The 27977-nt window shown below is 45.5% G+C and overlaps 1 protein-coding gene across 1 annotated transcript; it reads left to right on the top strand.

Moving 5' to 3' along the window:
* The first annotated feature begins 307 nt into the window (after positions 1–307).
* LOC310863830 (dnaJ homolog subfamily C member 16-like) lies at positions 308–27799 on the top strand. Its single transcript, XM_083772325.1, has 15 exons — positions 308–765; positions 4478–4544; positions 5479–5642; positions 8372–8547; positions 12013–12197; positions 13158–13262; positions 14961–15119; positions 16877–17007; positions 18375–18552; positions 20812–20994; positions 21263–21339; positions 22491–22571; positions 23807–23896; positions 24486–24656; positions 27081–27799. Exons 1-15 carry the CDS (start codon positions 527–529, stop codon positions 27628–27630), a joined length of 2556 nt encoding a protein of 851 aa, XP_083628451.1. The 5' UTR covers positions 308–526; the 3' UTR covers positions 27631–27799.
* Positions 27800–27977: the final 178 nt, after the last annotated feature.

Raw genomic sequence — 27977 nt, 5'->3', positions numbered from 1 at the left:
TGGGTTGGCCACTCACAGTTAACAGTATTTGTATTGAGTTTGTGCTTGAAATGTACTGTAATTCTGCAAACTGTTAATACATATTTGATGTATTTGTCAAAAGGAGGACCCTAGATTAAAAAAAAGTGTCTTGTCTTGGTAAAATAGCCGATCTACAAGCCCAGCTAGTAGTAGTAGTAGTAGGCTGGTTTTCATGGACCACCTGGATGCTTATTTCTCTCACAGACTCTGGCAACACCGTGTGTGCGGAGCATGCGCTGTTTGTCCACAACAGTCCAGTTCCAGCACCGTAGTCACCGTCGTTAGCCTAAACTAACTAGCCTAGCCCAAGTGTGTCCCCCGAATGTAATGTTTATTTACATTTCCCCAAGATCTGCAACGACTAAAGATGAGCCACAATTCAGCTGAAAGATAGACTATATATACCCGTTGGAGGCTAAACAAACAGCCATGATGGCCGACAGATAGAGGAGGAGGAGGAGGAGGAGGTTGAGTTCCATTAGCTGGTGGTGTGAAGGTGGTGGTGATGGGGGTCTCCTCCGGCCGTCGACGGCCGTGGTCCTGCTGCTGGACATCATCATCATCATGTTGTCCACTTCTCCTCTGGAGGACCGCCGCCATTGTTGTTGTTATCGTACAGCTGCTGCTGCTGGTGGAGGAGGGCCACTGCAGTGAGAACGCGGACCCCTACACGGTGCTGGGGGTGGGCCGGGGGGCCAGCCAGCCCGATATCAAGAAGGCGTACAAGAACCTGGTCAGAGAATGGTGAGTGTGTGTGTGTGTGTGGTGTGTGGGTGTGTGGCCTGTTGTAGCCACCATGGAGGCGGATTTGAAAACTGTCAAGTGGCATTTATTCCTCAGCTTATAGTGGGAATTAGCCCTGTAAACATGACTCTCGTATTCATACGAGAGTCATGACGCAACTTCACCCTGGTTTTTGCAGACGCTACATTTACAAATAATTAAAATATATAAACATTCGCATTTCAAATATAAAGTACTCACAAAGTGTCCCACGGGTGTTAGTTAGTAGCAGCGCCAGCGATTAGAATTTCTGCATCCCGCGTTGTTTAATAAAAAGCATTTTTATCCGAGGTGTTATTTTGCCATTGGCTTTCAACTACGCGCCCCTATCGGTCGGGAGGAGGGTGGCACTCGGTGTGTTCGATATAGGTACGCTGACCGCCCTGCCAATACAGACTAATAGGCGAGTGCGCTCCCGGTGTGCAACTGCGAATTTCCCAAACGAACCCCGTTTGAAAAAAGTAGCCGGAGAGCTCGGACAAAAATGCTTTTTATTAAAGAACGCGGGACGCAGAAATTCTAATCGCTCGCGCTGCTACTAACTAACACCCGTGGGACACTTTGTGAGTACTTTATATTTGAAATCTGAATGTTTTTATATACGGAAATCTTGTAAATGCAGCGACTGCAAAAAACAGGGCAAAGTTACTGCATGACTGTCATGATAATTATCATGGCAGTCATGTTCCAGGGCTAAGTGGGAATAGGCATGCACGGCTTGGGAAGCCGTGGATATGCACGGCTTGGGATACACTCATTTGTACAATTTCTCATCAAAAAACATAACTGGCTTTGAAAAGTGTGTGTGTGTCAGGCTCGGCTCCAGGATGAAATGACTGAGGGGGCATTTGAAAATGGCGAGGGTGCACATCTAATTTTTATATAGTAAAACTATGCTGTATGTACATAAAAGTGAGGGTGCAAAATTTGGAACTGAGGGTGCTGGGCACCCTCTGGCACCCCCATGGCGCCGGGCCTGGTGTGTGTGTGTGTGTGTGTGTGTGTGTGTGTGTGTGTGTGTGTGTGTGTGTGTTGCCTGACCAACCCCAACCACCATCATGTTGTGTAATGTGCATCAAATGTTCATAATTTGAAGTGGGGACCCCGATAAGCACTTAATAAAGACTCTATAGGATCTGAGGCATTACATTTAGTTTGACTCTGTTCCTCCACTGATACATTCGTGAGCTTGTTGTGCGGCTATTTTCAATATTTGTGCCTCTTTCTATATTATATTTGACATCATGGCCAGTGTTTGACCAATATAGTTTGTCGATTACTAGTGATTACTTGATGCAGTAATGGTCTTTTGCTTTTAAAAAAAGAATAAAAATGTCTTAAAAGTCATTAAATTGTCACTTTACTACTCATCTGGGGACCGAGTGGAATAGTAAGAGAGTGGCGACACGCTTTGATCTCGCCGCAAAGCGGGGTGCTATGGGCTATAGTTCCAAACATTGGAACTATTGAGACAAAGCGGGGTGCTGTGCAGGGCTATAGTTCCACACATTGGAACTATTGAGACAAAGCGGGGTGCTGTGCAGGACTATAGTTCCACACATTGGAACTATTGAGACAAAGCGGGGTGCCTATGGGCTATAGTTCCAAACATTGGAACTATCCCATTGAGACAAAGCGGGGTGCTATGGGCTAATGGGCTATAGTTCCAAACATTGGAACTATCCCATTGAGATAGAATGAGCAATTCCTCATGTGGTTTGAACCGGGTATTTGCGGGATGGCTGGTGTCTTCAATGATGTTGTGGGCTTTTTTCAGTGGTGTAGATGTTATGGAGACTGGGTAATTCTGTGCTGCCGATGATTTTAGCTGCTGTTTTAAATGGTAAATGGTGCATTTATATAGCGCCTTTATCCAAAGCGCTTTACAGAGATTGTGCATTACATTCACCCATTCACACACACATTCATACACCGATGGCAGCGGAAACCATGCAAGGCACCAACTAGCACATCGGTAGCAATTAGGAGTTCAGTGTCTTGCTCAAGGACACTTCGACAGTAACTCTGGGGGAGCCCGGGTTCGAACTGGCAACCTTACGGTTACCATCCAGGCACGCTACCCCTGAGCCACCGCCGCCCTAACGGTCCTCTGCAACCTGTTGCAGTCCTGAGCGGTCATGTTACCGTACCACACTGTGATACAGCCAGTATCACAGTACACTTTCAATTATAGAGCGATAAAAGTTCACTAGTACTTTTGTACTTGTGAATGTGTCTGTGATGACGTATGGTGTTGAGTGACCATGTGAATGTGTCTGTGTGTCTGTGTGTCTGTGTCTGTGATGTGTATGAGGATGTACTCGTGTTGAGTGACCATGTGAATGTGTCTGTGATGTGTATGAGGATGTACTCGTGTTGAGTGACCATGTGAATGTGTCTGTGATGTGTATGAGGATGTACTCGTGTTGAGTGACCATGTGAATGTGTCTGTGATGTGTCTGTGTGTCTGTGTGTCTGTGTCTGTGTGTATGAGTGACCATGTGAATGTGTCTGTGATGTGTATGAGTGACCATGTGAATGTGTCTGTGATGTGTATGAGTGACCATGTGAATGTGTCTGTGATGTGTATGAGTGACCATGTGAATGTGTCTGTGATGTGTATGAGGATGTACTCGTGTTGAGTGACCATGTGAATGTGTCTGTGTGACCATGTGAATGTGTCTGTGACGTGTATGAGTGACCATGTGAATGTGTCTGTGACGTGTATGAGTGACCATGTGAATGTGTCTGTGACGTGTATGAGTGACCATGTGAATGTGTCTGTGACGTGTATGAGTGACCATGTGAATGTGTCTGTGATGTGTATGAGTGACCATGTGAATGTGTGTGATGTGTATGAGTGACCATGTGAATGTGTCTGTGACGTGTATGAGTGACCATGTGAATGTGTCTGTGATGTGTATGAGTGACCATGTGAATGTGTCTGTGATGTGTATGAGGATGTACTCGTGTTGAGTGACCATGTGAATGTGTCTGTGATGTGTATGAGTGACCATGTGAATGTGTCTGTGACGTGTATGAGTGACCATGTGAATGTGTCTGTGATGTGTATGAGTGACCATGTGAATGTGTCTGTGATGTGTATGAGAGACCATGTGAATGTGTCTGTGATGTGTATGAGGATGTACTCGTGTTGAGTGACCATGTGAATGTGTCTGTGATTTGTATGAGGATGTACTCGTGTTGAGTGACCATGTGAATGTGTCTGTGATGTGTATGAGTGACCATGTGAATGTGTCTGTGATGTGTATGAGTGACCATGTGAATGTGTCTGTGATGTGTATGAGGATGTACTCGTGTTGAGTGACCATGTGAATGTGTCTGTGATGTGTATGAGTGACCATGTGAATGTGTCTGTGATGTGTATGAGTGACCATGTGAATGTCTCTGTGACGTGTATGCCCAGGAATTTAAAGTTATCAACTATGTCGACAGATGACCCTACCGGGTCCATTTATTTCCATTTGTACACTCTCAGAGTTACAGACCCATAAGGGTTAATTTGGTCCCAAACTATCATTTGCCTGGGGACCCCCTGGAACTCCCTCTTTCCACTGATCTAGGCAACAAAGGAAAAGCAGGATTTATTGCTACAGACATTTAACCAAGTATTTCTGCATTGTGTGATATTGCTACTTCTTCTTTTCCTCAGGCACCCTGATAAAAACAAGAGCCCAGGAGCTGAGGACATGTTCATCAAGATTACAAAATCCTACGAGGTTGGTATAGTTCATCTGACTCTTGAGACTGTAGTTACAAATGTAACCAAATGGACTTGTGAGTGCATCTGACTACATCTGTTCAGTCTCAGAGTTACATAAATTGACAACTGGAATTTGCACACGTGTACACAGCACACACACACACACACACACACACACACACACACACACACACACACACACACACACACACACACACACACACACACACACAGACACAGACACAGACACAGACACACACACAGAGACACAAATGTATCTCTCTCTCTCTCTGGCCAAATTCCAATACCCCAAATCCCGGTCACTCGCTCACTCCAGCATGGTGGTGTTTTGGTGAAATTGGTGACCTGCCCAAATATGTGACCATCTTGTGGACTTCACACAACTTACATGGAGGTGTTTAAATACGTGGCCTGGATACCAGCTAGGTTGAACTCTGCTAATAAACAAACCACTTTGGAACATTGACACTATGTGACGTCAACACAATAGTCACGTATTTCAGCAGGTCACCAATTTAACCATAACACGCCATGCTGGAGTGGCTGATATGGTTCCCGTTTCGCATTTGAGTAAATGGTGCGCTGTGACTGGCCAGTCGCTGTGACTGGCCAGTCGCTACAGCCTACACCTAAACCTAACCCTAACCTTAACCTCAGTAAAACTATACCTAAACCTAACCCTAACCTTAACCTCAGTAAAACTATACCTAAACCTAACCCTAACCTCAGTAAAACTATACCTAAATCTAACCTCAGTAAAACTAACGCAGTGGCTGGGGGGCGTTTCCAAGAACCCGAATGCGAAACGAATACCATATTAGCGCTGGAGTGACCGAGTGTGAGTGAGATTTGGGGTATTTGAATTCAGCTTCTCTCTCTCTCTCTCTCTCTCTCTCTCTCTCTCTCTCTCTCTCTCCCCCCCCGTTCAGATCCTTTCCAACGAGGAGAGGAGAGCTAACTTTGACCGCTACGGCCAGATGGATGACAACCAGCCGCTGGGCCAGTCTCAGCAGCAGGGAGGAGGAGGCGGCTTCCACCGCGGCTTCCACAACAGCTTTTACTTTGACGAGTCCTTCTTCATGCACTTCCCCCGGTACGTGCACAGTGTTGTGCTCGCTGATTAATCAAGAAATATAAAAGATGGAGATCTAGATTCAGAATGCGATCTCACTAGCAATTCAATGGGCTTCATTGGCATGAGAAAACATACGTTTACATTGCCAAAGCAGAAAGAACAATACAACAATACAGCAATACAATCAAAACAAAAATTATGTACTTTGAAGAACAGAATCTTCAATAGATCAACTTCTATGTACCAAGATCACTCGATGCAGGTATAGTGCAGGAATATACACAATGATTAGTCTTTAGGGTGGTTGTGTTCCGTTTGATATCCTTCTCCTATCACAGCAACTCACACATCTTGCTGCTGTGTTTACACATTGTTGTACTTCGCCCAGCAGATATGGGAGTGTTTTTGTCATTGGTCATGTTTTCAAAATCTCTGTGTGTGGTTGTAATCTGTGGGAAGTATGTGTCTCTGATGTCTTGGTACAATGGACAGATGGTTAGGAAGTGTAGCTCGGTTTCACAAGCACTAGTTGGCTGTCCCAACGCCGTCGCTACGTATACAGGGTATGCGTGTGACACATAGACTGTAAAAAAATATGGACAAAGCGTTCTCTGGGTCTGATATGGACGTAAGATGAAGCCTGTCAGTCCTTGACTTGTAAATCGCCATCTTTCTAGATCCGTTTGGGCCCAGCTGAGCCATTGGCTGGCCCATACAACGAGGCGGGACTTCCCCCCTTCTTCTTCGTTGGATTTTATTTTGACTCGAGTGGGTGGGGGATCCCGTTCATAGACTGTAACGGTAGCCACGCCCCTCAGAACATACGCAACTTTATGGTCATTCTTTTAATAAATGGGACCATAATTTTCCAAAAAGAATATTATGACATTAGAAATGAGACTTTAAACTAGTGACTGGAAGCAGAAAGTATTCATGACCATGTTTATTAAGGTAATACAGTCTAGGTGAAGTTGGGCCCAAATACATGGACTTCTATGGAGCTATGGGGTTTTTTGAGCCCAATGACAGCGCCACAACAGGCCATTATATGAACTTTCAGGAAATCCCGATTTCCTTGTGGCTTCACAAAATATCTGTCTGACTGCCCCCCCTGGTGTGACATCATCATCAAACCCGGAAGTTATGCAGGAACGCCTACTCGGATATTAAAATAGGGTGCATTTTGCATCCCAAAACGCAGTTTATAGTTAAGGGACGCAATAAAACAACGACCTCTGCATCCACGGGATGCACTACTGTACTATACTTTATACTTTTTTTTAATTCTAGTTTATTTTGCTATCTTTAGTTATAATGATCATTTCTTCTTCTGTTTTCTACATGGATATAACCACATTATAACCATATGAAATGAAATTGGAGTAAAATGCTGCAATTTGTAAAGCTGGCAAAATACGTGGTTGAAGTGGGACTCATACAATGTCCCAGGGACTCATCTAAAAGACCAGCTAGCACAAATAATATTCGAGTAGGGCAACCAAATGGTCAGTGACGTACGTCACTGCTGTCCCAATTCATTTGAGTTAGTCTTATGTTTTTGCTACAAGAGAGAGAGACTTTAAGACCTCAAAATTAAAAAAAAAATCTTCTAAATCCTCCAGTTTTCTGAAATAAATACTTTCACATTAAAAACAAATAGCAGACCTACAAGCTCTGAGCTTGTAGATCTGCAATTTTTCAATAGCTAAATTATAACATAATGTTTAAAACACCAAAAGGGGTTCGTTCAGCAACTACAGACTAAAGACAATAAATATTATTTTATAGGAAAATTGAGGTTCACATTTGAGTAAGAATGGTGCAGCACTAGGTGGGACTCCTACCGACACAAGAGTTGCATTTTTCTATGCTCTGCCTCTGCGTAGAAAATAAATGCCTTCATTCCTCCCGTGTTTTGCTTGCAGTATAATAACTTTGAATACATTTGATATTTATTTCGTTAGTTTCATCCAGCTGTATGTTTTTTTTTAACCCAGATTAAAACCGGGAAAAGCACTTTAACCATTCTTTTATAATTTCGCTATTCACAAATAGCAGATATAGAAGTCTTGATTGAATGTATATTTATTTTTTAAAGGTAACAATCTTAACTCATCTTTGCTCCTGGGGGCTTCCTGGAACGAAAGAAAAGATGAAGGGGGTCATCGGCCAAAAGTTAAATATAGCTGCCTGTGACGGGCCAGGCCACGTCCTTATGGTGCCCCTCTCAGGGAAACCGGATATATAAGAACTGGTCTGGTCTCCCTACTCTTAAAGGACTTTAAGAGTAGGGAAAAAAACACTGTTTTTAATGGGGTTCAATCTTAAAGGAGAATTCCATACTAAAAGGCTTTATTACCTTTCTTTGTAGTTGTTACGTCCCCACCAAAGAGGTCCAGGTGTTATTTTGTGCAAAAGCTCCTTATTGGCTATTTCCCCTACCATAAGCCATAAATGAATTGCATTGAATTGAATGGGGCTATGGGGTTAGCTTATTTCCATCGCTCAAAATTATAATTTCTTTGTATATATCCTCTCTTAATAATGTAAATAATATCCCAAGCGGCACACTTTACTACTTCTTTCGATGGAAATAAGTGAATTAGCTAACCTGTGTTTACATTGTCTCTGTCTCTCTTCCAGGTCCAGTATGGACTTCTAACCTGTGTTTACATTGTCTCTCTCTCTCCTCCAGGTCCAGTATGGACTTCTAACCTGTGTTTACATTGTCTCTGTCTCTCTTCCAGGTCCAGGGACTTCTCGGACAACAAGTACCTGCTGCACCACGTCCAGTACAACAGCGAGGTATTACCAGACAGCTACCGGAGGCCCTACCTCATCAAGGTGACGTCCGAGTGGTGCTTCGCCTGCGTCCACATCGAGCCCGTGTGGAAGGAGACGGTGCAGGAGCTGGAGCCGCTGGGTACGTAGGACACTACGTAGGACACTCAGAGCCTTAGATATAGACAGAGTTACGCAAACTGTGTTCACTTCATGGGGCTTCAGTCCAATGGAGGTTCTCCTACATAGACTTCTATTGGTTCACTTCATGGGGCTTCAGTCCAATGGAGGTTCTCCTATGTAGACTTCTATTGGCTTCAGTCCAATGGAGGCTCTCCTACATAGACTTCTATTGGTTCACTTCATGGGGCTTCAGTCCAATGGCTCTCCTACGTAGACTTCTATTGAGAATGCATGGGGACAACCTACTGGGACAAGTCCTGGACCGGAAGTAGGCAGAAATGCACTGGACCCACCAGGCAACAGCCCAGCTTTAATGACCTTAAATCCCTTTATTTTAGATTGTTTAGTAGTAATAGTACAACATAAACATTAACACAAAAAATGCTGGAAACGTATGGATACGCTTTATTAATATCGAACGCCGTACGCGCGAAGCGTAGGAATACGTTTTATACGTTTTTTTATTGCTTACTGTACATCAACGTCCTATGCTCCAGGACACCGAAGAAAATAACAGCTTTCGTCTCCAGGAAGCTCCAATATGTGATCCGGGAGTAAAAAGCCCCTCCCTCCTGAAAAGAGGTCTGTCTGTGGCGAAGACGCTCCCTCCTCCAATGCCTCCATTACACGTATGGGTCTGCACGGCAACGGCATAGACCAACGCAGATGTCAGGGCATCTAAAATGGAGTTACCCATACTCTAGTGTCTGTGAATACACTCGATTCCCCCTCCCCTCCTGTTTCTACATGGTTTCTCCCGAGGAAGCTTTGTGGGGGGAGTCTCTTGATCGCTTTGGCAGTTTGAGTTCCCCCCCCCAGGCCCCACTGCGCCTTGCGATCGCCTTGCACCGCCGACACAGCCCTCTCTAATTCTTTCCAACGACAACTCACCGGTCTGCCGCCTCATTCTCGGAAATATAAACCCGTATATAAACCAATAATAATCTCCAACGGTCGATCGCCATTTCACGGACAGGTATACGCGAAACGAATGACGTATTCTCGAAGGACCGCCATAGGAGAAGCAGTATACATCTGACCAACTGTCTTTTTTTCGCCGTCGCGTCAGCCATGTTTGGACAAAGAAGCAGTATACTAGGCTAGCAGATATCACACCGTGGAACCCCCCCCACACTGCGAGTTGCGATCGATCGTTTTGCAGTTTGCAATGCTACTCTCATTCTCGGAAAAAAGATTATCGGCAGTTGATCACCATAATCGCCATAGCGCCTTCGCCAGCCAATTGCAGTGATAAGGCGTCTGGGACGTAATCGACCCGTTTGTAATGGATAACTAATACAATCCTAAGCTGCGGAAGCCATCGTGTTGTCTGTCATTTTGTCGAAATCACAGCCAGCCTGGCTACGCTTATCGCTCCTGTGGTTCATGTCCAGACATGTCGTGGAACCCCCCCCCCCACTGCGAGTTGAGTCGCTCCTGTGGTTCATGTCCAGACATGTCAACCTCTCAAGTCACTGTTATGCTATCAAACGATCTGTTGATTTTGTTTACTGAGACAATGATCACATATGTGCATAGAATCATCATCATCATGACGTTATCATGACAGGCAGATATAAACATAAATAAAGTATCAACTACACACTGAATGAAAGCCCTAAATGTCTAATTTTAGGAGGAAAACAAATAAAATACACATATCCCATATACTGTTTGTCAATACTAGACTATTGAATCCATTTCATTTATAAAATTCTCTTTTTCAGAGAGAACTTTAGCCCATTCTGACCTGAGATCAGATTCATACGAGGTTTCCACTGGACACACACTGGTCTGATTAGAGAAAGCATGGACCTATAGAACTATTATTCACAAAATAAGGCATATAGCGACATGTACATACTATATACCGTATGAAACAGAAGACTCTCTGCTTTCATAAGAAAAAAACTAATACTGTAATAATAATAAAAATCACACCCATGTGAAGTGAGCAGTGCAATGTTGTGAAGTGAGCAGTGCAACATTGCACTGCTCACTTCACAGGGGTGTGATTTTCATTATTATTACAGTAGAAGTATTTTTCTTATGAAAGCAGAGAGTCTTCTGTTTCATACGGTATATAGTATGTATAGGCCTTATTTTGTGAATATTTAGTTGTCAGTTCCTTGTCTTGTCTAAAATACTCTGAGGATTTCAGAAAATGCATGGACCTGAAGAACCATTATTCACAAAATAAGGCCTATAGCGACATGTACATACTATATACCGTATGAAACAGAAGACTCTCTGCTTTCATAAGAAAAATACTTCTACTGTAATAATAATAAAAATCACACCCATGTGAAGTGAGCAGTGCAATGTTGTGCAACATTGCACTGCTCACTTCACAGGGGTGTGATTTTTATTATTATTACAGTAGAAGTATTTTTCTTATGAAAGCAGAGAGTCTTCTGTTTCATACGGTATATAGTATGTACATTTCGCTATAGGCCTTATTTTGTGAATAATAGTTCTTCTGGTCCATGCATTTTCTGAAATCCTCTCTGGTGGGCGCAAGCTGCATTCAATAGCCAATTACTGACAAACTATACATGGGACCATGTGTATTTGTTTTCCTCCTAAAAGTAGACATTCAGGGCTTTCATTCAGTGTGTAGTATGTATATGATATTATTTGTGTTCATTTTTATATCTGTCTGTCAATGTCTGTCAACTTCAACCTTCCATATCTCTGCTGTTTTTTCAAGCGAGCAGCGTGCCTTCAAAAGCAGGTTTTAGAAAAAGGTCAATATCTCCAGAATGGAAGATGGTAGAATCATAATTTTTTTTTTAAATTGAAGTGGACATGTTTGGCCTACTTTTTATTTATGCGATGTGATTCTAGCTATAAGAGGCCCCTCGCTGTGGGCCCCTAAAAAGTTCAAAAGTCCAATGTTAATCGCTTAGCACCAGCAAGCCTGAGCAAATAGAAAACTCTAGCATACAATGTGTTAAAGAGACTTTAGTTGTTACTGTACAATACTTTAAACAGTTGTCATGTTGCACACATGCTTAACCCATTTTGACCTGAGATCAGATTCTAAAAGCTACAAGCTAGTGGCGCGCTATGAGCTTGTAGATCTGCTATTTTTCAATAGCTAAAGCATAACATAATGCTAATACCAAAAGGGGTTCCCACCAGAAATGGGTTAAGTAGCCTTGCCGAGCCATGAGGCCCATAGGGGGCAGGCGCCTATATCTCCTGTTTCTGTAGTGTGAGGCAGCTTGATGTACAAGTACACCCCCTGGACATGACGCTAGTATGACCCTAACCCCTGGAACAACATATTTTCAGATGGGGGTCTCGGTGGGCAATTACATATCATTCTGGGGGTTTCCTTGACATGAAAATGTTTGAGACCGAAATAAACCAGGGTGTTATTTCCAACGACTAATGGGATCTATTTTGGAACCCCATGCAGGCGTGGGCATCGGCATCGTGGACCTGGGCCTGGAGCGCCGCCTGGCCAGCCAGATGGGCGCCCACCGCGCGCCCTCCATCGTGGGTCTGGTGAACGGCCGGGTCACCTTCTTCCACCAGGCCGTGGTCCGAGAGCACCTCCGACAGTTCATCGAAGACCTGCTGCCCCAGAGGCTGGTTGAGAAGGTAAAGGGGGTAAATGCAAATGGGTCCCCTGGCAAATACATAACTGTGGGGTCCTCAGCACGAAAAAGGTTTGACAGTTAGCCCTTCGCTAAACCCCAAAAAGCGATTGTCCAATGCCAATCCATATAGTTTAGCAACCGTTGCTAAGCTGGTCAAGCTCTCATCACCTCATAGCTGGTCAAGCTCTCATCACCTCATAGCTGGTCAAGTTCTCATCACCTCATAGCTGGTCAAGTTCTCATCACCTCATAGCTGGTCAAGTTCTCATCACCTCATAGCTGGTCAAGTTCTCATCACCTCATAGCTGGTCAAGTTCTCATCACCTCATAGATGGTCAAGTTCTCATCACCTCATAGCTGGTCAAGTTCTCATCACCTCATAGATGGTCAAGTTCTCATCACCTCATAGCTGGTCAAGTTCTCATCACCTCATAGATGTCAGTGTTATTTTGCATGTCTGTGTTGTTGAACACATCATATACCCTGAAGAAGACAACCTGTTGGTCGAAACGTTGGTAAAAATAACAAAGTGTTTTGGCTTCGGGACTACCGCGACCTCTCCTTTCCTTTTTAATGTGTTGTTGAACTTAACATCTTATGTTGGATACTGTTTCTCCCTCTGTCATTTCCTCGTATTTCTAGTTTTTTTAAATAATGTCATGCCCATTTGCCCAGTGCATAGCCTGCCCTACTGCAGGCCTGCCTGACTAGATTTAGAAGACATTTTGAAGGTTTTGCTACTGAAATGAATCCATTATTTTATTCATATGGAGAAATCCTGTCATTTAACATGGATCTCAATGGGGGAGAAGGACAGCTTGCCCTGTATGTATCCTCGCTGCTAACGTGCCTATTGGACAAGGACGGGTTGGGAGAGGGACTTAGCGAAGGGCTAATTACTGGTTTAGAAGGCATTGGTAGAATCTTAAATGTGTTGTTTCTGGTTGTGTTCGTCCACCAGGTCTCGGATGCAAACTACCAGGCGTTCCTGAGTAGCTGGCACGTGGAGAACAAGCCCAGCGTTCTGCTGTTTGACCAAGTCCCCCAAGTCCCTCTACTGTACAAGGTGAGTTCAGACCAAGTCCCCCAAGTCCCTCTACTGTACAAGGTGAGCTCAGACCAAGTCCCTGTGGTCACCTATAAGGTGACTCAGACCAAGTCCCTGTGGTCATCTATAAGGTGACTCAGACCAAGTCCCTGTGGTCACCTATAAGGTGAGCTCAGACCAAGTCCCTGTGGTCATCTATAAGGTGACTCAGACCAAGTCCCTGTGGTCACCTATAAGGTGACTCAGACCAAGTCCCTGTGGTCATCTATAAGGTGAGCTCAGACCAAGTCCCTGTGGTCACCTATAAGGTGACTCAGACCAAGTCCCTGTGGTCACCTATAAGGTGAGCTCAGACCAAGTCCCTGTGGTCACCTATAAGGTGAGCTCAGACCAAGTCCCTGTGGTCATCTATAAGGTGACTCAGACCAAGTCCCTGTGGTCATCTATAAGGTGAGCTCAGACCAAGTCCCTGTGGTCATCTATAAGGTGACTCAGACCAAGTCCCTGTGGTCATCTATAAGGTGAGCTCAGACCAAGTCCCTGTGGTCACCTATAAGGTGAGCTCAGACCAAGTCCCTGTGGTCACCTATAAGGTGAGCTCAGACCAAGTCCCTGTGGTCACCTATAAGGTGACTCAGACCAAGTCCCTGTGGTCACCTATAAGGTGAGCTCAGACCAAGTCCCTGTGGTCATCTATAAGGTGACTCAGACCAAGTCCCTGTGGTCACCTATAAGGTGACTCAGACCAAGTCCCTGTGGTCACCTATAAGGTGAGCTCAGACCAAGTCCCTGTGGTCACCTATAAGGTGACTCAGACCAAGTCCCTGTGGTCACCTATAAGGTGAGTTCAGACCAAGTCCCTGTGGTCACCTATAAGGTGAGCTCAGACCAAGTCCCTGTGGTCACCTATAAGGTGAGGTGGTCAGATGGCTGTATTTGGGGCTTTCCTAGTAGTTTATGGCGTGAGATTAGGCTGGTAGAAAACCTCTCCTCTCATCCCATCACTACTCCAGCCATGCTCTTGTCACTGTAATCACTTAATTTAAAGGTAGGGTAAGTGATATATATATTTTTTTTGTTAAAAGGAGGAGGTTTAACAGGAGTCTCCCCAGCTCTGTAATAAACAGAAACTACATTTATATTGTTCCAGTTCCAATTGTGTCTGCTCAAGGTTTTTTTTTTTACCACCAGGGGTTAACTGGGGACAGGGAGGAACTCCTTATATGGTCAGCACACTCTATAGTAGGGAGGATTATCACAATGAAACAAAAACAAATAAGAGGTATTTGAATTAAGTGAAATCACTTAAATGCCTTTTTAACACTTATTTTAACAAAAGAAAACCACTTACCGTACTCTACTCTACTTTTTTCTTGGTACAAAATGTAACCACATGAACCAGTATTTTATGTACTCTTTCTTCCTCGGAGCTACAAAAAGGAATAAATCAACGCTGTTTGTTTTCCACCGCTGTTTGGGCAGCGTTGGCCGAACGGTTTGCGGAGCGGTCTTGATATCGGAAGGTCGCTGCGGCTGTAGTTCGTATCCCCGGACCGGCACGTTAAAATTACCACCGCTGAAGTGCCCTTGAGCAAGGCATTGGACCTCTACCATGAAATGTTCTATGAGCAGGGCCTGGCTGTAAACAAGTTATTGAGCTTAGTCCAGTTACCCTGGGTAAACGTAGTACCTTTCCTTTCCTTTCCCTTATGTTAGTTGACGGCGTTCGCCTTCCGGGACCACGTGCGCTTCGGCTACGTGGACCAGGGCGAGGCGTACAGCGCGCGCCTGCTGCGCCACTTCAACATCAACACCTACGCCCCCACCATGCTGCTGTTCAAGGAGGACACGGAGAAGCCTGCCGACATCATCCAGGTAACGGACATAAGACATTCAGGCCTGAGATCAGATTCTAAAAATGTCTATTACATCCTGACAGTTAGTCGCTCATTGACTTCCATTGTAGCGGGGAAACAGCTTTCAAAGTCACTCTTTTAGCACATAAACCAACGCAACAAAAGCTGATTCTGACAGTTTATGACATCAGGAAAATTTTCGTATTTTAAGATAGATTTATAAAATTAGCAGCTCTGCTTGCTAATTGAGTTGACATTTGCGCAACTTCACTGCATGGCATTACAGTAATTAGTTATTTGCCAGCACCTGCTCCAATATAGGCCTAAATCAAACTGTATTTATATAGCACATTTAAAACAATAAAAGCTGACCAAAGTGCTGTAATTAAAAGAAAAAACACAGGCAAATAGGCTACATAATTACAATAATACGATCAGGTGCAATTAAATGCCAAAGAGAAAAGGTGTTTTGGTCTGGGTCTGTAGGAGCTGCTCTGCTGCATGGGAGTTCACAGTGATGGAACAGCTCAGTCTTCAGACAAGAAAAAAAAAAGATATCGCTGGCAACGGCAAAATCAGTTCTCCGCATCGCCAAAATAAATCTATAGGCCTAGTTTCATTCGTGCCATTATACTCCGCCAATATGCACAACGCAGCGCATGAGATTGCAGATCTTTGAATTTTCGGTGCCGCAGTCACCATGTGAATCCAAGCAGGTCCTCACAAGTATAGGTACACCGCCAGGCTCCACAAGGTTCTCAGCGCAATGGCGCGTCGATAAAAGTTGAGATTTTATAGTGGCATTATTCAGGCAATACTCAACAGATTGTTATAATTCCATGTGATCTATAATCTGTGAAGTTTATATTTTCATTTGGGTGTAAGTAATGTTTTTATATGACTTATAAAACATGGTAGCCTATATTTAATGTCCACTGAGCAGTGGTGCGCTTCCTTGTTTTTAACACGGGGAAAGAGGAGGCGTTGCGAGGTGCTGCGAGGCGCAAGCATGGCTCGCGGACCAAATGGGGCCGTCTCGCGTACCAAAAGCGGCCGTCTCGCGTACCAAAAGCGGACGCTTTTTTTTAACACATTTAGTACAGGAAGTGCCTTCAAAATGAAGGCTATAGAGTGCCAGAGTTGTCTGATCGCTTTTACTTTGAAAGCCATGAAACAGGAAACACTTGCCTAAAAAAGTTGACTTTACAAAGGGACCTCACATCCCCGATCATCTTAATATATTGTTTTACGCTCCAAAAAGCGTTCATATTTTGCGGGAGAGACGGATGAGGAACAGAAATGAAGCGCCAGCATATCGATCCATTCATCACCGCGGAGAGCGCCCTGGATTAGGAGATACGAGTCATTCTTTCCGCCGCGCTAACATGGGAGTCAATGACAAGCTAATAGTTGCACTGAGCGTTAGCATACGGCAAGCGAAAAGCGAAATGCCAAAAAAAAAAAAAGGAAAAATTCTGAATATTCTTATCTCGCCCGCGTCGCTGGGACGTCGCTAGGACGTCCTCACACGTCAATAGTACTAATATTTCGGGATCCTTATGACGTGCTCACACGTGTTTTGTATATAATCTGTTAATGACTATTCGATTCAAAATTTAAAAATCGATTCCCGTGCGTATCGATTGAACGTCGATTAATCGATTTTTTTGGGTCAGCCCTAAGCAGCGCCAGTGACCTGGATTAAACAATTCCCGGCAGTCAAACTGTTTTAATTGGTTAATGTTGTAACTCTCTCTCTCTCTCTCCATCCCATAGGCCAAAGGGATGAAGCGACAGGTCATGAATGAGTTCGTGTCCAACAACAGGTTCCTTAACGTCCCACGGCTGGTGAACCAGCAGCTGTTTGATGAGCTGTGTCCCGTCAAGCAGTTCCACCGCCGCAGGAAGTACGTTGGTTTTCCCCAGAGCCTTTAACACATTTTTCTGGATTACTATATATATATGTTACAGTAAAAGTGATAAACCAGTAGGCATGTAACGATACACTCAACTCACGATACGATACGTATCACGATATGAGGTTCACGATACGATTTTTCACGATATTTTCAACACAATGATTTTCCAGACAAATGACATTTTCTTTATTTTTTTTATGATTTATCTTCCCCCCCAAAGCTTTTTTCACAATTTTTATTGAACTACATTGCAAAGATAATTGCCTTCCTTGATGTATTAATGAGCATCAATAACGACCATCACCTGGGCACAGTCACAGACACATATACAGCTCCCCTCTCCAGGCCTCTACTGTATCATTTCTGTCCAAAATCATGTAAATATGATGGAATATGATTACAGCTGACATTTCTTATCACACACTAGCCCCCCCTAAAAAAAAAAAAAAGGGGGGGGGGGGGGGTTAAATCAATTTTTATTTTTAATAAATCGATACATATCGTCGGGATGTAATATCGATATATCGTTACATGCCTATAAACCAGTGATGGTGAGGAAAAATGGAACCGGGTGGCGCCCGTTTTTCTGGCACGGGAGAGGCCGCGACCAGGTGGGCAGTCGTCAGGCCCATCGGCCACCTGTTCACCGTGTTTTTATTATTATAAAGAAAAAATCAACCGGGGCCGCGCTTTGCTTTCCTCAGCCTCGTCCCCCTTCCCGTTCGGCACGCCGATGTTGAGAATGTCCTTGTACAGTATACATGCAAAGGTTTGAGCACCGCTGATATAGAAACATACATTTCTCTGAAAGTTTGTTCAGTGATTCAGAAGAGAACCGGCCTCAGGATTGGTGTTTTAAAGCATTATACTTTAGCTATTGAAATATAGAAGATCTACAAGCTTGTAGAGCTTGTATTTTTGAAAGATCATGAAAATGTGTAGCAAATCTTTGAATATATATTCTTTCAGAGCGAACTTTTTTAACTCAAATCTTTGCCTCTGGGGCAAATATTTTCAGATGGGGGGGGGTCGGTGGCCAATTACATATAATTCTTGGGGTCCTTGACATGAAATATTGAGAACCACTGACATAGAAACATGAGGTTTTTCAGATTTTTTTCATGATTTAGAAGTCATTTTTTTTTAATTTCGACACCAGCCCTAAATGGTTTAAGACAGTGGAAACATATTTTCAGATGGGGGTCCGTTGGCCAATTACATATAATTTTTGGGGTCCAGCTTGACATGAAATATAGTGTGAGAACAGAAACCCGTTCTGATCTAGAAGACATTTAGTAGAATGTGGTCTCGGGTCTAAGCGGGTCCATTATTGACGGTGTGTTCCCTCCTCCCAGGTACTGTGTGCTGCTGATCACGGGCGAGGAGCCGGGCTTCGCCGAGGGGAACCGGGCCTTCCTGGACGTGGCCTCGGCCAACTCCAGAGAGGTTCTGCGCTTCGCCTACGTCTACCAGCGCCGGCAGCAGCCTCTCTGTCAGACGCTGCTGCCCAATCACGCTGCTCTGTCTGCACAGGTCAGTGTCTCTCTGCCCAATCACGCTGCTCTGTCTGCACAGGTCAGTGTCTCTCTGCCCAATCACGCTGCTCTGTCTGCACAGGTCAGTGTCTCTGCCCAATCACGCTGCTCTGTCTGCACAGGTCAGTGTCTCTCTCTGCCCAATCACGCTGCTCTGTCTGCACAGGTCAGTGTCTCTCTCTGCCCAATCACGCTGCTCTGTCTGCACAGGTCAGTGTCTCTCTCTGCCCAATCACGCTGCTCTGTCTGCACAGGTCAGTGGCCCCTGACCGACCGACATCACGCGCGCACACACACACACACACACACACACACACACACACACACACACACACACACACGGGACGAACAGTACAAACAAACGGGTCTAAAACAACGTCTACAGGGGGGCACGGTGGCACAGTTGGTAGTGCTGTCTCCTCACGGTGGCACAGTTGGTAGTGATGTCGCCTCACATCTAGAAGGTCCTGGGTTCGATTCCCGCTGCAGGGGGCGCTGTGGGAGCTGGGGGCGTGTTCTCACCACTGCGTCATCAGAGCCCATACCCGTGGCGGGGTTGGCGAAAGGGCCTTTCTGTGTGGAGTTTGTATGTTCTCCCCGTGTCCCCTAGGGTAGGTACCCTCACATGTTCTCCCCGTGTCCCCTAGGGTAGGTACCCTCACATGTTCTCCCCGTGTCCCCTAGGGTAGGTACCCTCACATGTTCTCCCCGTGTCCCCTAGGGTAGGTACCCTCACATGTTCTCCCCGTGTCCCTAGGGTAGGTACCTTCACATGTTCTCCCCGTGTCCCCTAGGGTAGGTACCCTCACATGTTCTCCCCGTGTCCCCTAGGGTAGGTACCCTCACATGTTCTCCCCCTGTCCCCTAGGGTAGGCAGTGACGGATTAACCCCTCTCAAGGCCCTGGCGCTTCACCAAATCAAAAGGCCCCTACTGATTCAGCCAATTAATTAATTAATGAATTAATTAACATGCATGCGTTTAGCGCATATCCACTACTGCCTGCGCTGCCCGCTGACACAAGACACAGCAGGCACTGCACTGCGCACAGCCTTTCCAACTTCAGTCTCTGCTAAACTATCTGCAATTTCCCCGAAAAATAATTAGCCTATATCTACAAGCTCCATTAGCAGGCAGCAGCAGGTTTTGTCTAAATTGTCTTTGTCGCCAACAAATGTAGCTACATTTGCAAACAGTGCTGTTGACCATGTTGTTACATGGTCCATATAACATGTGTGCACCAACAGACAATGCCAATATGCTATATTAATATTAGAATGTTTTAAAGACAGATTAATTATTGACGACAATGCAACCTGTGGGTCCAACGTCACTGAAAACTTTTATAATAGCAATTAAATTAATTTATTCACGAGTGAAATGGAGGATGTAAGAACACACTTTTGTTGTATTACAGCAGGGTAAATATGAAGTTTTGCGCCAGGGTCTTGTTTATATTCCTCTTTACATAGGCTGTATGTTATTGTCGCAACTTGGTCCGTCTGAGAGGGGGCCTTCTGAGCAAGGGGGCTTCTGACGGCGTCGCTTACTCGCTTCCCCTCTGTCAGAGGTGGAAGCGACGCGCAGCCGTGGGGAACCCCCCCAAACCGACTGCCCTCCCCCCTCCAGAAAACTGCTACAGAAACTCTCTGAAGACCAAAAACACTAGCGGGGGTTCCTATGTTGCGTTATATTTTTCGAAAGAAGCAACAGCTGTACCTATAGTCTCGTACCAGACCCTGCAAGCTTCGGGCCCTGGCGCTTAAGCTCCACCTAGTTCCATTGTTAATCCGCCTCTGAGGGTATTGACCCTCACATGTTCTCCCCGTGTCCCCTAGGGTAGTTACCCTCACAAAAAACATTCAGTAATCCTGGTCTCTAAACTGCCTCCCCCTGGCCAGCCGGGGCGCCTGATGGAGGGGAAAGGAACTGGTTGGAATAACGTGTTCCTTCCACGTGCTACGTCCGGCCGGGGAAACTCCCCTTTCAGGTGTAAAGAAGCAGCTTGGACTCCTCATGCATAGAAGGAAGCATGAGGTCAGTCCGCCCCAGGTTGGCAGAGGAAGTGTAGCACCCAGGATTACATTAGATAATGACACTGGGTGAAAGTATGGGTTGCAAAATTGTGGGATAATTTAACAAATTAAATTAAACGACTTCTACACACGAGTCCCTGTGGTTCCTCTGCTGTATTAGGTGAGGTCAGATCGGTAAGGCTAGGGCGGTAAAGTGATGTAAACACTGTTTTCCACCACCAGGTGGTGCTGTTGGAGAGACGCAGCCAGGGCGGTAAGGTGGTGTACCGCTCGCTGCCCGGGGGCTGGAACGGCAGCGAGGAGGATAAGCTCCGCCTCCACCAACACCTGGACCTCCTCCAGAGAGACCCCGCCTACCTGAGCACGGACGCCACTCTGCCCGAGCTGGACAACGAGATGGCCCCCGTAAGACCCCCCCCCCCTGAACCCTGACCCCTTTCATTTAGTTTCCATTTAGTTTTCGTCAGTGAAAAAAGTTAGTCGACGAACATTTTTTGTCATAGTTTTAGTCGACGAAATCAACACTGCTTGATTGATTACTTTATTAGTCATAAATGTCAACAGCACGTGTTACAGTAAAACATTAACCCAATAAGATCTGAGGTCGATTCTTGTACAAATCTTCTTCTTTTTTTGTAACACTTTCTCCTCTTTTTTTTTTACCAATACAAAGATGTTTCTGGTCCAGTGGATGAACATGGGTTACGATTACTTCCTTCAGCTGTACGACGACCTCCTCTACTCCAACTGGTAACAAACATGCTTTCATTATTATATGATTAATATTTGTTATTATTTTTCAATCACAGGGTACAGAAAAAGATCTTCGCAACAGTGCAGTAACAATTAAAGCAGAAGAAAAGGGGAAAAACTGAGTGCAAAAGTGAACCGTAAAGTAAAATTACAAGAAAGAACATGAAACAATGAAAGAAAAACAATAATAGAAATAATAAGGCGATGGATATTCATGGTAATTCAAATACAGTTCATATAATAGTCTGCTCAGTTTACAATTAGACAGTGCCTCTAGTGTGCGCCTCCCACTTATCCCATTTCAACAAATAGTTGTCTACTTTGTTAAGAAGTCTGAAAGACAGTTTTTCCAACGCTGCCACTTGACCAAGTTGACTAAACCAAACATTCACAGAGGGGGCAGAGGGAGCCCTCCACTCACATATAATACAGTCACAGAGAGGGCCGAGGGAGCCCTCCACTCACATATAATACAGTCACAGAGAGGGCCGAGGGAGCCCTCCACTCACATATAATACAGTCACAGAGAGGGCCGAGGGAGCCCTCCACTCACATATAATACAGTCACAGAGAGGGCCGAGGGAGCCCTCCACTCACATATAATACAGTCACAGAGAGGGCCGAGGGAGCCCTCCACTCACACATAATACAGTCACGACCCAGCATTAACGCTGTTTGAGCCCATTCTGCATCATAAGGTGTCGGGTCTTCAAGAGAACTGGGAGAAACATGGTTTAATAATAAGGACTTTTTTTGATCCGAAAAAGTCCGTGTTTGCAGAAGATGGGGAACTCCAAGCTAACAGGCTATAATACAGCCTTTCTCTTCCTGGAAAGTTGGCACGCTTTCAGAGTTAGTGTGGAAGTGTCCTTGAGCAAGACTCTGAACCCCTAATTGCCCCTGATGTGCTCGTTGGTGCATGGTTTCTGCCACCATTGGTGTGTGAATTTGTGTGTGAATGGGTGAATGTAATGCACAATCTATGTAAAGGTGTGTGAATGTGTGTGTGAATGTAATGCACAATCTATGTAAAGCGTCTTGGATAAAGGCGCTATATAAATGCACCATTTACCATTTACCACGCTGACACTGAGAACGGCACCGTGCGCACAAACTGTTAACCCCTAACAGCAGGTCTTCTCTTCCAGGAGGGAGATGATGCCCATCATGTCTCTGATCTTCTCCGCTCTGTTCATCCTCTTTGGCACCGTCATCATCCAGGCCTTCAGGTGAGGAATGATATGAACTTTATTTGTCTAGAGCTTTTCAAGACATAGTTCCAAAGTGCTGCACAGAACAGGATTAAAAACAACAAGAAACACACAGTAACAAAATTATAATGGCACACAAAACAATAGCAAGCATGTATGTACAAATTGGCTAATTAGGTACCGGTAGTTAAAAATTCTCTGTATAAAGGTAGGTTTTCAGACGAGACTTAACTAGGGGGTCGGACGGGGCTACCCTAATGTGCACTGGCAGTGCGTTCCACAGTCTGGGAGCTCGAGCGGAAAAAGCCCGGTCACCCCGGGTAACTAGGTTTGTACGAGGGGCAGCCAGGAGGGCCTTATCCGAGGATCTGAGGGCGCGCACGGAGAGGAATGGCTTGATTTCCTTAACTGGAAGTAACAGGATTGGACGACTGTTGTTACCTGTTTCTTGAAATGGGCACATTGCATCGATCCGTATCCGAGTGTACACTTCAACCGGTCCCGATCCGGTCCCGGGGAACGTTTGGGTGATCCGCTCCCGGGGTACGGTACGCAGCGTTCACGCTAACCACGACATCTGCCAAGTGGTCCCATAGTGTGAATCTGCCCCTAGTCACAAAACCAATGTCTTCGGTGACGTGTGTGCATGTTGGGAACACGGTGTGCCTAATCCCAACGATGCCGGGGCGGCCGTGCAGGTCGAGCAGGTCGTCCAGTGATCCCTGGACGGGTCGGCGGTTCGAATCCCGGCTCCTCCTCCTCCTGTCCACATGTCCAAGTGTCCTTGGGCAAGACACTGGACCCCAGCTTGCCTCCAGTGGTCCCCACCATTCAGATGTGTGAAGTGAGGACGCTGGTGTCGACTGTTCGCCTCTTCACCTCCCAATGTATGAACGAATGAACCGTTGTAAAGCGCTTTGAGTAGGCACGTAGTGCAAAGAAAAGTGCTATAATAATGCAATCCAATATTTATGTGCTCTGTACCATTTTGACCTGAGATCAGATTCTAAAAATGTCTTCTACATCCCGACAGTTTTCTGAAAAAGCTGTTTCCATGTCAGTCGTTCTTCGATTTGTCAATGTTTCAATAGCTAAAGCATAACATAATGCTTACACCAACGCTACGATTTTCACATTGTATTTCTTTTGGGGGCGTAGTATTACTTTTCCAACGTCTGCCCTCCACAGAGGGACGAGAGGAGGGAGCAAAGAGAAGGAAAGCCGTGCTAATCATATTTCTGTTCCCATTCCAGCGAGTCGGGCGAAGACAAGCCCCAGAAACCCAAGCCCAAAGACCCCCCGTCAAATGAGGACGACGGGCCTAGCAGACAGAACACTTCAAGGTAAGTCCTTCCTTCCTTCCACCCGTCCGTCCATCTTCTCTGCATATGAGGTACTGTACCATGTGATGTTATGTACCATGTGATGTACTGTACCATGTACCGGCATGTACCTTGTGATGTTATGTACCATGTGATGTTATGTACCATGTCATCAAGTGAATACATCCTACCACTGATTGCAGAAATGGTTTTCATTCACACACTAGGGCATTCACTTCTAGTCATTTGTACTACGGTAGTTAACTAGTTGCCTAGTTTACGACTAGTTGTTTAACTACCTATTATGTAAAACAATAAAATTAATTAATTTTGCAAAATAATTGCATTTCTTTTTGCAAAAAAAAAGAAAAAAGGCAACATTTGCAAGCACAATTTGCTGCCAAAAACAACACTGTCTCTGTCGCACGCAGTCGGCCTCCCAAGAAGGAATTTGTGGAGGTGACGGAGCTGACGGACATCAAAAGCAAAATTTGCAAATTTGCAAAAAAATTAGCAAATTTACTAAATATTTTGCAAATTTGCAAAAATAATTGCTAAATTTGCAAGCAAAATTTGCTGCCAAAAACAACACTGTCTCTGTCGCACGCAGTCGGCCTCCCAAGAAGGACTTTGTGGAGGTGACGGAGCTGACGGACATCACGTACACCTCCAACCTGGTCAAACTGAGGCCCGGACACATCAACGTGGTTCTGGTGCTCACTGACGCCTCCAAGAACGCCCTGCTCAGGAAGTTCGCCAAGGAGGTCTTCTCCTTCTCTGGGTAAGATGTGTGTGCACCCCCCCACTGTCTTAAAGCATTTAGGACCAAAGAGGTCTTCTCCTTCTCTGGGTAAGATGTGTGCACCCCCCACTGTCTTAAAGCATTTAGGACCAAAGAGGTCTTCTCCTTCTCTGGGTAAGATGTGTGCACCCCCCACTGTCTTAAAGCATTTAGGACCAAAGAGGTCTTCTCCTTCTCTGGGTAAGATGTGTGTGCACCCCCCCACTGTCTTAAAGCATTTAGGACCAAAGAGGTCTTCTCCTTCTCTGGGTAAGATGTGTGCACCCCCCACTGTCTTAAAGCATTTAGGCCTGGCGTCCACATTTTTTTAAATGACTTCTTAATCATGAAGAAATTCTGAAAAACCTAATGTTTCTATATCAGTGGTTCTCAATATTTCATGTCAAGGAAAGAATATATATTCAAAGATTTGCGCCACATATATGGTTATATATCCTGTGCAACTGCTGCCGTTATGAACAATATATAATAAAAACCTAAACAAAAAAAGAGGAGTAGTTAACCCAGTAGTTAACCCAACAAAATGTGTATTTTTCTATCGATTACACACCCCGTGCAGCCTTGGATTTATGGAGATTCTTTTGTTTGTCGCATAATGAGCCAATAATTTGATGTCCTGTCAATCATGTCAATAGGAGGCTTGAATAAGATGTGTGAACCTTTAAGTCCTAGCATTCCTATTCTGCTAGCTTGTAGATCTGCTATTTTCCTTTTTAAAGCGGGGGAGGGTGAAAAAATGGGTTACAAAATCGTGGGATAAAAAAAAATAGCTAAAGTATAACATAATGCTTAAAACAACAAAAGGGGTTCCCCGCCCCCAAAACCGGTTAAAACTCCTGTCAGTGTGAGCCCAGCTGTAGCAGTCATGGTCGACATGGTCTTGGGAGCTGAGAAAGCAACAACAGAAACTAGGCCAGAGTTGCTTTTCTAAACGGCTTTGAAAGACGACGACAGACGTGACCCTGGTTGAACCCAGTGAACCCGGACACACAGGAAATGGCAATGCCAGTGGTTCTTGAACTTTCTAAATGTCAAGGACACCCATAGAGAAATGGATCAGATTCGTTGAATCCTATGTTTTCCCCCCAGTAACTCAACAAGGCCTGGACTTTTATTCTGATTTCCAACCTGTTTTGCCTCTGGAGTCTAGAGAGGATTTAATTAAGATGGCTGTGCTTTTCCCATACCCGAGGTGGGGTTGGCGAAAGGGCCTTTCTGTGTGGAGTTTGCATGTTCTCCCCGTGTCCCCTAGGGTAGGTACCCTCACATGTTCTCCCCGTGTCCCCTAGGGTAGGTACCCTCACATGTTCTCCCCGTGTCCCCTAGGGTAGGTACCCTCACATGTTCTCCCCGTGTCCCCTAGGGCCTAGGGTAGGTACCCTCACATGTTCTCCCCGTGTCCCCTAGGGTAGGTACCCTCACAAAAACATGCAGTAATCCTGGTCTCTAAACTGCCTCCCCCTGGCCAGCCGGGGCGCCTGATGGAGGGGAAAGGAACTTGTCGGAATAACGTGTTCCTTCCGCACGCTACGTCTGGCCAGGGAAATTCCCCCCTGTCAGGTGAAAAGAAGTAGCTTGGACTCCTCATGCATAGAAGGAGACATGAGGTCAGTCCGTTGCTTTTTCCAGGTTGGCAGAGGTGTAGCGCCCAGGATTACATGGACAGGATAATTGACACTGGGTGAAAAAACTGTGTTGCAAAAAAAAAAAGAAGAAAGATGTGCTTTCTGTTTTCTCCATAGACATTTTAGGGCTTTCTGTGATTAATGTGACAAAAAAACACTGGTGGCTTTATTTATAGAATCTGCCAAATGTTTAAAGATTACCTTTTTGTTGGTGGTTTATATTTAATAGAATAAAAATGTAATAGGTAAAAGTAAGCCATAAATTACAGGAAGTAATTTAGTAAATTAAGTAAAAGAAAATGGATTACAAATATCTGTGATATTGTGATCATTGCTTATGTAGCCACTTCAACAAACAACGATAATTTCACGGGACCGTCGCTTGCGTTGTCAAAAACACAGACAACACAAACACAGAATTCATTGAAAATGAATTACTATGCGCGCTAATCGCTGCTCATATATCTATTTTTTAATCACGATAAACGCTCTTTCAGCGCCACCTGGTGGTCACCAGTTTAGGCTTTGAGTGCCGATTCTCCCATTATAAAGAAAGAAATAATTTGTAATTCTATTATGCATGTAATGTGCATGTCATCACCTGTACACCAGATTAGAGGAAATTTCAAAATATGGATAAAAAAAAGAAAAATAATATATAAAAAAATAAAATCCCAAGGGATCACGTCTTGTCGTCCGTGGCATCCGGTACATAATTGGCAATTAGATGTCTTGACGTTTATGGCTCTTAAACTGACTCTTATGGTCCCAACCGTAGGAGCCAGACGCTTCACTTCTCCTTCCTGAACGCTGACAAGCACCGCTACTGGATGCCGTCCCTGCTGGCCTCCACCCCGGACCAGGGGGGAGGGGACCTCCTGATGGGGGGGCCGGGGGGTCTCTCTGAGGACGACGATGAGACGTCCTGGGACTACACCGGCACCGTGCTGGCCCTCAACGGACACAAGAAATACTTCTGCCTCTTCAGACCCGTCTTCACCGGGGACGAACCTCCGGGCGGCGCAGGCGACGCCTCCTCCTCCTCCTCTGCTCCCTCCTCCTCCTCCTCCAGAAAGTCACGCTCCCGGTCCAGGTCCCACTCCCGCTCCCGGTCCAGCTCCAGGGAGGACGGGGCGGGGTGTGGGTCATCATCGCGGAGAGGCTCGTCCACCAGGGCCACCAGCCTGGAGGTCTATCACAAGCTGGACCGCCTGGGTCTGTGGATGGAGAGGTTGATGGAGGGCACCCTGCCCCGGCTACGCATCCCCGCCTGGCCCTCACTGGACACGGCATCCGCTAACACCTCCACCGCCTCCCCGGATAGCTGAGGGGAAGGCTGGTCTAAACCACCTCCACCTCCCCAGAGAGCTGAGAGGAAGGCTGGTCTAAACCACCTCCACCTCCCTGGAGAGCTGAGAGGAAGGCTGGTCTAAACCACCTCCACCTCCCCGGAGAGCTGAGGGAAAGGCTGGTCTAAACCACCTCCCCGGAGAGCTGAGGGGAAGGCCGGTCTAAACCACCTCCACCTCCCTGGAGAGCTGAGGGGAAGGCCGGTCTAAACCACCTCCACCTCCCCGGAGAGCTGAGGGGAAGGCTGGTCTAAACCACCTCCACCTCCTCCTCCCTGGAGAGCTGAGAGGAAGGCTGGTCTAAACCTCCTCCCCGGAGAGCTGAG

Source organism: Protomyctophum parallelum (assembly GCF_964188405.1).
Source record: "Protomyctophum parallelum genome assembly, chromosome: 8".
NCBI lineage: Eukaryota > Metazoa > Chordata > Actinopteri > Myctophiformes > Myctophidae > Protomyctophum > Protomyctophum parallelum.
Note: the sequence above shows the minus strand (reverse complement) of the source record. Positions and strands in the feature narration are given on the sequence as shown.